Genomic DNA, 11,618 nt, shown 5'->3' with positions numbered 1-11,618 from the left:
GTACCTGTATTTTATGTTCTTAAATGATCTTCCTTGGATTTATAGCTTGCCGAACTTCTTTCTGGGCTCAGCTCCCCGTCTTTGACTTCATAGATTCTGATTCCAACCAGTTTTTCTTCCTTTGTTCAGGAGCCTCTGACCAGGGTTGCTACCAGTCAGCCATCTTCCCAGAATCCCCCCGAACCTTCCGTCTTTTTAAGGGCTTCCTATTTGTCAAGAAACTACCAAGTTTTTAGTATTTCAATGAGAGAAGAGTTGCTTTCTGTCAATCTCTGGTGTATCTCATATTTCTGCTCAAGACATAAACGTGGGAGTAAACTTGACTCTTTGCATTGTTTTATTTCCATAATCAATCAGCCAATCATTTTGGCTGCTCCTCTTAACAGTCCGAGGCACTTCCTCATGCCCACTACTGCTGTCATCCAGGTTGTTCTGCAGCCTCCTACCTGGCCCTCTGCTGCCGGTCTTGCCCTTCAGTTCATTCGCCACACTGCAGCATGATCTTTCTAAAACACCAGTCTGATCGTGTCATTCTTCTGATTAAATTCTTTTATTGCCTTCCCATTAGATAATGGCCACTTTGACCTGGTCTCCAACTGTGATCTGGACACCACCATCTACTATTCCTCTCCACTCACATGTAGACCCCACCTCTAACTCTCACAGTTCTTTAGTCCTTGTTCATAGCTGGTCCATATGGATACCCATCAGGTGTCAGCTCAGGTGTCCTGCACTCAGGTTCAGGAAGCCCGAGTGCAGGGCTGCATCAGGTCCTTCTAGACATCCTCAGGCTCTGTGCTTTTCTGTCCTATAGCATTGGTTTCTTAGAAGGAGCTATGGTTTAATCATCTTTCTTTGAGTGTAAGATCTTTGGGGTAAGAACTGGCTCTGTCTTGTTTATTTCTTTCCCTATAGTACATAGCACAAAATCTGGCATATATTAGGTGTTTAAAAAATATTCTGAGAGTGGCTCAGCGCCTGTGGCTCAAGTGGCTAAGGCACCAGCCACGTACACCCAAGGTGGCGGGTTTGAATCCAGCCCGGGCCCCCCAAACAATAATGACGGCTGCAACCAAAAAATAGCCAGGCGTTGTGGCAGGCGCCTATGGTCCCAGCTACTACTTGGGAGGCTGAGGCAGGAGACTCACTTGAGCCCAGGAGTGGGAGGTTACTGTGAGCTGAGATGCCACGGCACTCTACCCAGGTGGACAGCTTGAGGCTCCTGTCTCAAAAAAAATTTTTTTTCTGAGAATGAAAGGCTAAATCCAAAACTAATCAATGCCTTGTGATAGTTCATCTATAAAAGCTACTGCTGTCCAGCTATAACATTCTGAGCCCCTGTGAATGAAGCCAGACAGAAGAAGTCTGATTCTTTATCACTGGTCTCCTTGCTTGAGCCAGTGACTATCTTTTTTTTTTTTTTGTGCAGTTTTTGGCTGGGGCTGGGTTTGAACCCACCACCTCTGCCATATGGGGCCAGCACCCTATTCCTTTGAGCCATAGGCGCTGCCCGCCAGTAACTATCTTTTGCTCATAATATAAATTCAGTGAACCATAGTGAAAGGAGCCTCTGAAATTCTTGGTCACATCTTATATTTAAATACCTAAATTATCCAAAATATCTATGGACTTATTAATTTGTATAGTAGAATTTTCATTCTTTGTGGGTGAAAGATTCAACTACAACTTGGACTTCACCTTATAGAGGCAAATAATGTAACCTAATCATTATGTACCCTCACATTAACCCAGAATAAAAAGAAAAAAAAGGAAAATAAGATAGATTCCCTAATTGAGAAGAATTATAAAAACATATAAAAATATATGAAGTAGGCCCATTTTGCTATGTTGGTAAGTTAAGAAATTATACCAGTTATCTCACTGTATTCTGTTTTCCTTTTAGAAAGACAGATATTTCTTTTTAACAAAAGCCTAAAGCCTAAGATTTAGTTCTTGGCATAAAAGAAGTACCACAGTAAATTTCTTTATATGGAGACTCTTAATTTTGTAAATGTGGTTAATACTTTACAAAAACAATTTAAATTAGCTGTATATAGAGAAACATATTGCTACCTATTAATAAACCCCCCACGCCCACATAAGAGAGGAATCGTTAGAAGACAACTAATAACTTTCTCTTATGCACAGCTTATCCTAGGAAAAGTTGTATAATAAGAGATATAATTGCCGGGTCCCCAGAATCTCTATTTTTCCTTCACTTGCTTTGTAAAGGAGTGTGAGATTCCTTGAAGAGGCAGTGGGAAATGAATGACACTGTTATATCATGAATAAATTCTCTACTCAAAAATTATCTCATGGCTTTACCCCATACATAGTGCCTATTTCCCTCCAAATATTTTAAAATATGTATTTAAAACATTATCAGTTGCAATGGTTAGAAACAATTTGCTCTCTAGTAATTTCCTCTATCTATAGAGAGTTGGTGATTTTCTTGGAAGTAATTTCAACTGCTCATAAATGTACAAATTATGAGGTTTTCCTTCCCCTGCAACTGCCATGAAAGGGTTTAGAATCAAGGCTTGGTTCAACCCTGTAGCATTTGTTGGGGTTCCACAAAAATCTAAAGAACTATCGTATTTCTTCATCTTCAGACTCAGTGTAAAGGCATCATGCAATAGATTTGTTCTTAAAGAAAGAACAAACATTTATTTTTATATCCTTTCACTTGGAAAATCTATGACAAGTCTGAGCTTCTTTTACTGAATCTTCAAAAATAGCTGATGACAGCAACCAGAATGAATAACCAAAGTAAATACACATTTTAGACTGATAAGCTGGAACCTTATATTTTGGTGTATGCACAGATGATTCAGATTTAACTCTCACAACCGACTCTACCAAACTTGATGTGTGATACTTACTATGTAATAAAATAAGAAAATTTTAGGAAACAAACAGCATGGTTTATTTGTTTTAATTGTGCCACTTTGGGAGTAAGCTTCATAGAAGGCGTGCGTAGGTTCCAATTTTGAGTTGTCCGCTGAGGTTATTGGATTTGTAAGCTTCTGGCTTCTTCTCCACACCTATTCTTGTTCTCGCGTGAGATAGCTAAGATCCAAAAGGGCTTGGGGGAGAGATGTAGACAAAGCAGAGACACAGCAGCCGTGGTGGAATTGACGATGTCCACCCTCAGGCTAAAATTTAAGTGTAATCACATTGTGAAGGTAGATGAAGCTCTGTATGCATTTGCTAGAGATGTATTAAAAAGTACCACAGACTGGGTGGTTTAAAGACAAAGCTTTATTTTCTCGCAACTCTGGAGGAGGGAAGTCTGACATCTGGGTCCTTTTGAGGCGGGGAGGAGAGGATCTATTCCTGGCCTCTCTCCTTGTAGCCGGCTGTCCTCCCCCGTGTCTTCATATTGTCTGAGTCCAAATTTCCTCTGGCAAAGTCATGAAACTTGGTTACCTCTGTAAAGACCCTAACTCTAAAGAAGATCACACTCTGAGATGTCAGGGATTAGGGCTTCAACAAATCAGTTTTGGAGAGTGTTCAATTTAACCCATAACAAGTTCCAAAAATAATTAAACCAAGCCAGGAATGGGAGCTGTGTGAAAAAGAAAAGAAATATGTGCTTTCAGTGGTAAGGAAGGCAGGCTGTGGGTAAGTGATGCAGACGGAGGGGAAACTGGCTTTGCTGATTTTTGGTGGTCATGGTGCACGCTACGTGCTTAGAGTAGATTGCCTGAGAGGTTCAGCGTCTAGGATAATACCTTTCCCTTGCTGCTCCTTTAACATCTTTCCCAGAGCTAGGGAAGATAGTAATGGATCTTGCCAAAGAAGAAAAGAGAATGTAAATTAATTTAATTTCCCAAATATTTACAGAGCATCTATGATGTGCAAGGCCAAGTTAGGCCATACTAATATGATCCTACTCAAGTTATAATGAAAGCCACCAACTTCCTTAAAAAATAACACTCAGTTCCTCTAACATTAACCATGGAGGGAGAATCAATTGAAGGGACAAAATTTTACTTGCCTGAGATTCACATTTCCTGGTGGGCTTTCACTAGTTACCCCTGCCAACCATCTCAGTTTGATGTTCTTAGGAAACTGAATTATGGAATAGCATGATACTCCTTTAACTTTTATTCCACTATCCCCAAGTATATATATTTTTAAGAGACAGGGTCTTGCTATGTTGCTCAGGCTGGCTTCAAACTCCGGGGCTCAGGGGGTCCTCCTAGCTCAGCTTCCTGAGTAGCTGCAGGCACAGTCCACCATGGCCAGCCATTATCCCCAAGTATTTATTAAACTATTCTTTAAAACATTATGGGGAGGATCACTTAATTGTCAAGGTCATTAAGATAGTAGTGCCTCCTGCCTCCTTGAAGACCATCAGAGGTTAGACAAATCCAAAGTCCTACCATTTCTAAATTTGCAAGATGCAAACTGGGAGGTCATCTTACATGGTTCTAGCAGTTATGTTGGGGAATTCAGTTTTGAATTTTACATCATTCAGACCACAGGATGAAATGATCTGAAATTTCTGAGCTGCTTCTGAAATGTAGTATTTTTTATATACACTAATTGGCATACTTCTACTGTAAGTCACATTAGAAAGTAATGTACCCTAATTTCTACATTTTGAAAAGTACGCAGCTAGTATTTTAAATGTGAGGTTAAGTGCAGCTGTGGAATGATGTCTAATTTGCATATTTTATCAGTTATTGATGGATTAGATGTTATATAAAAGAATATTAAATCTTACTCCACATAAATATGAGAACATTTTATGCTATTTTGCATCCTTATTAATATTAATTTTGTGAGTGAGAGTTCCTTTACTGATCCCATGTATGTATAATGACTTATTTTAAGCCCACCATTCAGGACCATGAGAAGTGAGATTGTTAAGAACTGGAGTTAATTCCAAAGATGTGAAAATTTAGGACAGAGATTAAAGTGAAAAAGTAGTCCCTCAAAACTGTGGAATCAATAGCACCTACTGCAGAATCACTGCATTTCTATTAACTATTATTTATTTATGTTTATTCAAATCAAGTTCGACTGTGGTGATTGTGTATTAAGTGTTATTCACATTAGTTCATTCATTCTCACCACAACCTTATAAAATTTGGATCTCAGTATCCTCCTGTACAAAATGAAGCTTATAAAGGATGAGTAACTTACCCAAAGAAGTAAGGGGAAAGATGGGCCTCATTGTTGTTATGCTGAAACAATGCTCCTACCAAACTGACAAGGGCTTTTATAAATTCCTCAAAAAGTAATGGGAATTATTGGTGTTTACTTAACATATTAATGACTAATATCCAAATAACATACCAGAGGACCTTTGATATAAAAAAAAGCCTCAAATTGTTACTGTAGCCTAAGATGTAAGAATCTGATCACTCCATTTATACTGCACATTATGAGTTGCTTATTCAAATTTTGAGTCCATTTCCCATGTTTCTGTAATCCCCAAAGCCTGAACGAAGTCTTCAAGTACAGCCTCAAATCTCGAATCTTTCATAAGTTCGCTAATTGGCCTTGGAAAATTCACTTAGCCTTTCTGAGCTATAGATGTTGTCCTGCAGGATTTGGGAGATCTGAGTGAGATAATCCATGTGAAAATCCACAGTTAGTACATTGTGGCACGGAGTTAGTACTCATTACATTTTAGCCCAATGCAAATACAACTCTGTTGTTTCTTTTCAGACCAGATTTCCCAAACCTTCCAAAGAGTTAGTTTATTTATTTCTCTCTTATGAAAGTGCAATCCATACTTTCATATTTGCTTTTTTAAAATCATAACTGTGTACATTGATGCATTTATGGGGGTCAGTGTACTGATTTGATGTACAGTGTGAAATGCTTACATCAAACTAATTAACACATCCATCACCTCATTTATTTATTCCTTGTGGTAAGACAATTATAATTTTTTAATAGTTTTGAAATGTACCATTGCATTATGCACATTAAGTGAGGTTCCCCAAAATATCCTCCCTCCTCCTACCACCTCTCTCCTCTCCCATCTTTCTCCTCTTCCCTTCCACTTTCTAGATGATAGTTATGTTTTACCATTTGTATGAATGTGTATGTGATTATATATTGATTTCATAGTAGTATGAAGTACATTGGATACTTTTTTTTCCATTCTTGAGATACTTTACTAAGAAGACTATATTCTAGCTCCACCCAGGTAAACATAAAAGATGTGAAGTCTTCATTTGTTTATGGCTGCAGAGTATTCCATGGTGTACATATACCACAATTTGTTAATCCATTCATGAATTGATGGGTACTTAGGCTGTTTCCATGTCTTGGCAATTATGAATTGGGCTGCAATAAACATTCTGGTGCAAATGTCTTTGTTGTGAAATGACTTTTGATCATCTGGGTATATACCTAGTAGAGGAATTACAGGATCAAACTGTAGGTCTACTTTTCGTTCCTTGAGTATTCTCCAAACTTCTTTCCAAAAAGGCCATATTAGCTTGCATTCCCACCAGCAGTGTAGAAGTGTTCTCTTTTCTCTGCACCCATGCTAACTTCTGTAGTTTTGGGATTTTGTGATGTGGGCTAATCTTACTGGAGTTAGATGATATCTCAAAGTGATTTTGATTTGAATTTCTCTGAGGATGATGAGCATTTTTTCATGTGTCTATAGGCCGTGTGCTGATCTTCTTCAGAGAGGTTTCTTCTGTTCAAGTCTCTTGCCCACATAGAAATGGGGTTATTTTTTCTTTTCTTATTGATTAGTTTGAATTCTCTGTAGATTCTAGTTATCAGACCTTTGTCAGAAACATAACCTGCAAAAATCTCCCATTCTGAAGGTTGTCTGTTTGCTTTACTTACTGTACTCTTGGCTATGCAGAAGCTTTTTAGTTTGATCAGATCTTAGTAATGCATTTTTGGTGTTGCTTTACCAAAGCAACTTTCATATTTGATCTGTGAGTTGTATGGATTAAATAGCTCAATGTCAGATTTTCAATCTCCTATAGGCTACATGTGACTATATCTAAGATTATGTACTGATTTTTAAGTTTGTTATTTTAATATTTGCTTATTTATGGAGCATCTATGATCTAACATTGAGGTGTAACTAAATCATTCATTCATTCATTCCTGCATTTATTTACCAGAGACCAGGACCTGGACAATTTAATTGAAGTAAATTCTCATGTGTCTGAAAACAAGAATGGAAGGTATAGTTTATTATAATTTATTTCCTATGAGTTCTGTATGCATCTGCATAAATTGTGTGACCTTAGAAAATTTTCTGGGGAATTGAATTGTATTATGGTATTTAAATATAAATACTATTTGAATACAATTATGGTACAGGTTTCTTAATACATACAAGCTAACATGGAAAAAAATTAACAAAATTCTGTTAGAATTTCTGACTCAACGCCTGCTGTATTACTGCTTAGTGTAGAAGGCATTATGGAAATTCAAAGCTCTTTACTTGGACTGTGAAGATTTATTTTTATTTACTGTTGCTTGGTAGGTTTTCCACAGTGCATAATGCACTCTGAGAATCTCTTCCTTGGATACCTAGTGCTAAAAGAATTCACATATTAATCACAGCCACAAAACAGGACCTAATTTTAAAATTTCTTCACACCATAGGCGTAATGGTTTTAAAACTATCGTGCTGTGTTTGCCATTACAATAAAGGTTAGGATAGAAGCTGTACTTCTTTGTTGTTGTGGATTGTTTAAATTAGGAGAGAATAACTTTTCCATGTTTATAGTAAGTTCCTATTTTTCCCTTCCTAAGGTTACAGCTGCCTTTTCTGTTAATATTTTATGTAAAGAAATGATATTGTTAATATTGTCTTCAGAGAATGGAAAAGCTAAAAAAAAGTGGCGACTCACTTCCCCCCCCATCATGTGTAAAAAAGGCTCTTGAATCTAACAGGTAGAAGTCTTTTTCTGTTTCCTTAATTCTTCAAATCATCTTCTTTCTTTTTTGTAATCCCAAGAATGTCTTTGATAAAATGAGGGAGGATAAATTTTCAGTATGATCTGCTTATCCTGAAAACATGTCTACTCTTTTGGTAGGACTGAGTTTACAATTAATCAACCTCATTCAAATATTATTTGCAAGTTATTGAGGTAAAAAATATATTAAGTAAATGTTTATATTTAAGGAACTTGCCAGTTAATATGATGTGAGAGGTGCTTCAGTTTCAGATGGGGTTATTCATGAAATGGAATATTATTGGAGAGGATAGTGTAGAAATGGAATTTCATGGAAACTTAAGAGCAGAAATGGTGGCAAGGTCAGGCCTCCAAGAGGTCTGAATTGTTCATTCTTGACAAGAAGTTTCATCAGGAATTCTTGGAAATTAACCCTGTTTCTTTGAAGTAACCCAGCTATTCCATGAGTGCTTCTCTGCCCATCTTTCTCTTTCTCTCTCCTTTTACTGCCTTCCTTATTCTCCATTCTGAAAATGTTTGATAACAAATAAATTAAACTGAGACTTTATTCACTTTATGAATATATTCACTTTATATTATAATTAGATGCCCAGGCAAATATAGGTTTTCTAATTTGACTTATTAGGAATAACTTTAAATGTTTTTATTTGAATTCTAAATGATGGAGTCTTTCCTTAAACTAAATGGTTAGTTATTGTGAGTGAAATAAACTTCATAGAACCATTGCCCAGATTTCAAGGACATGTAACACTTTTAAAACCATATAAAGTAGCCAGGGAATTTTATCTATTCATTGTTGATGGATATGTGGATTGTTTTCAGTATTAGACTGTAATTCACTATTATGAATAAATGCTGCTATGAACATTTATATACACTTTTTGCATGAAAATATGGTTCATGTTTCTGTATCTCTTGGGAAGATCCCCATGAATGAAATCACTGGATTTTTTTTTTTTTTTTTAATGAGACAAAGCTTCAAGCTGTCCCCCTGGGCAGAGTACTGTGGCATCGAAGCTCACAGCAACCTCCAACTCCTGGGCTCAAGTGAATCTCTTGCCTCTGCGTCCCAAGTAGCTGGGACCACAGGTGCCCGCCACAACGCCTGGCTATTTTTTGGTTGCAGCCGTCCTTGTTGTTTGGTGGGCCTGGGCTGGATTCAAACCCGCCACCTTAGGTGTATTTGGCTGGTGCCTTAGCCACTTGAGCCACAGGAGCCAAGCCAAATCACTGGATTTTATAGTAATTCTATGTTTAACCATTTGAGGAACTACCAGACTGTTTTTTAAAGCAGCCACACCATTTTATATTCTCACACTGTACAAGAAGGTTTCAGACAGATAAATTTTCAAGGTGAATTTCCACTGCAAGAAATATCTTCTCAAGTGCAATTCCATTTGGAATTCTATAAGATTCAATACAATGTTTGTACTTGTATTTGTAGAGTGATTGTTTAATTAAGAAACAAAACTGTGACCACTGATTGAAAGTTATAGTTTAGCAATTTGTTTCAATGGAGAATAACTTTCCAACAACACAGCTGTCAAGTGACAATCATTGTAAGCCCTGAGTTCATTACAAGGATTATTCAAGGCATTTGAGAAAAATACTTCCACAGAGGAAACTTCTATTGCACTGGTTTCCAAACTTTTAGATAGATCAGAATCATCAGCTATTCCAGGGACTACACTTTGAGAATGAGTTCTCTTTTGGGTAAGATGTTGGAATTACCAACTTCTAAGGCAATTGTTCTTAACCTTGTCTGCAAGTGAGACTCACTGGAGAGGTTTAAAAGTTTCCAATGTCTAAATTGTATTACAAACCAATTAAATCAGCATATCAGGATGAAGGACCCAATGACATTTCAAAAAGCAGGCCGGATGCAGTGGCTCACACCTAAAATCCTAGCACTCTGGGAGGCTAGCCGAGGCAGGTGGATAGCTTGAGCTCACGTTCAAGACTATCCTGAGCAAAAGTGAGACCCTGGACCCTGTCTGTACTAAAAAAATAGAAAACCCGAGGCAAGAGGTTTGCTTGAGCCCAAAAGTTGGAGGTTGCTGTGAGCTATGATGCCATGGCATTCTACCCAGGGTGGCAGCTTGAGATTCTGTCTCAAAGAAAAAAAAAGCACTGTAGATTAGAGTGTGGTGGCATCATAGCTCATAGCAACCTCAAACTCTTGGGTTTAAGCAGTTCTCTTGCCTCAGCCTCCCTGGTACCTGGGTCTACAGGCACCAACTGCAACACCTGGCTTGCTCTTTTTAAAGATGGGGACTTGCTCTTGTTCAGGTTGGTCTCGAACTCCTGAGCTCATGTGATCCACCCCCCTTGGCCTCCCAGTGTGCTAGAATAAGGCTTATTTTTAAGGAAAATGTATCATCCTTAAAAACCTATATAAGGTACAAAATCCATTAAAGAGTTTGTTGTCCTACATTCCAAATTTAGCATTTGGTTTTTGTTCACAATTATAAAAATTTAATCTTTCATAAAGATCTGGTCACTAATCACATGATAAATACAACTAAGGAATATTTGTATTAGTCTTCTTGGGCTTCCATAATAAAATACTACAGACTGAGTGATTTAAACAGCAGAAATTTATTTTCTAACAGTTCTGCAGGTTGAAAGTCCCAAGATCCATGCAGTGAGAACAAATTTCTCTTGTCCTGGCTAGCGAATGGCTGCCTTCTCTCGTGTCCTCTGGTAGCCTTTCCTTTGCATGAAAGGAGAGAGGTCTGTGGTATTTCTTCCTCTTGCTATGAGAATACCAGGTCCAAATTCAGATTAAGACCCTACCCCCATGACATCACTTAACTTTTATTACCTCTTTATAGATCCTGTCTCCAAATATAATCACGCTGAGGTTTAAGACTTCACCATATGAACATTGTTTCATTGAAGAAACACAATTCAGTCCATAACAGTAGTATTTGCAAATTGTTTTCCTTTCTTGTTTGTGGATTTTACAAACGGGTGATTTTAATTTTACATTGCTGGGAACAATACAGATGCATTTTGGACTCATTGATAACCTTTCTCCTTTCAAGTTGTTTGTTAAAGTTGAGTTTTGTTTTGTATATTATAGGATTTGAATATTTTCAACAATTTTTTGCTAGGTTTATTATTGCTGGGATAACGCAGTTTAATAATTACATTAGAAAACCTAATAATGTTAATTTCGCCTTCTCTTGACTTAATATAATTTTAACTCAGCTGTATGTTTTTTGAAACATTGGCCTTAAAACCAGAGGATGATTTTCTGTATGCCAGCAATTGTATGTATACAAATGTTTGCATCTTCTTTAAGAGCTCTCTGGAAATGGATAGAACAGCCTGTTTGTGAATGGTAGAGCTTGGCTAAGGAAAGTCTTCTTTAGATTTTCATGTCTCTCCCATGCTAGAGTTAACTAACAGGAAGGAGGAAAAGGAGCTGAAATTGTTACTATTCTTGCATTAAGAAATTTCCTCTGTTCCTTAGGAAAAGGCAAATATGCCTATACTTTGTTAAGCATAGCGACATTTTTAGATTATCAGAAATCTAGGTCAGAGTTCTGCAATCTTCAAAGAATTGCTTTCCATTAAAAACAGAATAGAAACTGGAATTTCTCAAAGTAACCTCTGGATCATTTTCATTAGATTAATAAACTCTCAGTTATATTGTACATGAGAGGCCTTATAAAAATGACCTTGCTGGTATGAAAA

General features: G+C 37.2%; 1 protein-coding gene across 1 annotated transcript in view; it reads left to right on the top strand.

Annotated features, from left to right (window-relative positions):
- Positions 1-11,618, top strand: part of SCEL (sciellin) — a 92,671-nt gene that overhangs the window by 71,191 nt on the left and 9,862 nt on the right. The window contains exon 27 of the mRNA XM_023513192.1: positions 7,113-7,175. Within this exon, the coding sequence (XP_023368960.1) occupies positions 7,113-7,175 (63 nt within the window). The remainder of the gene's footprint in view (positions 1-7,112; positions 7,176-11,618) is intronic.

Source organism: Otolemur garnettii, unplaced genomic scaffold, assembly GCF_000181295.1.
Source record: "Otolemur garnettii isolate 467f Iridium unplaced genomic scaffold, OtoGar3 scaffold00036, whole genome shotgun sequence".
NCBI lineage: Eukaryota > Metazoa > Chordata > Mammalia > Primates > Galagidae > Otolemur > Otolemur garnettii.
Note: the sequence above shows the minus strand (reverse complement) of the source record. Positions and strands in the feature narration are given on the sequence as shown.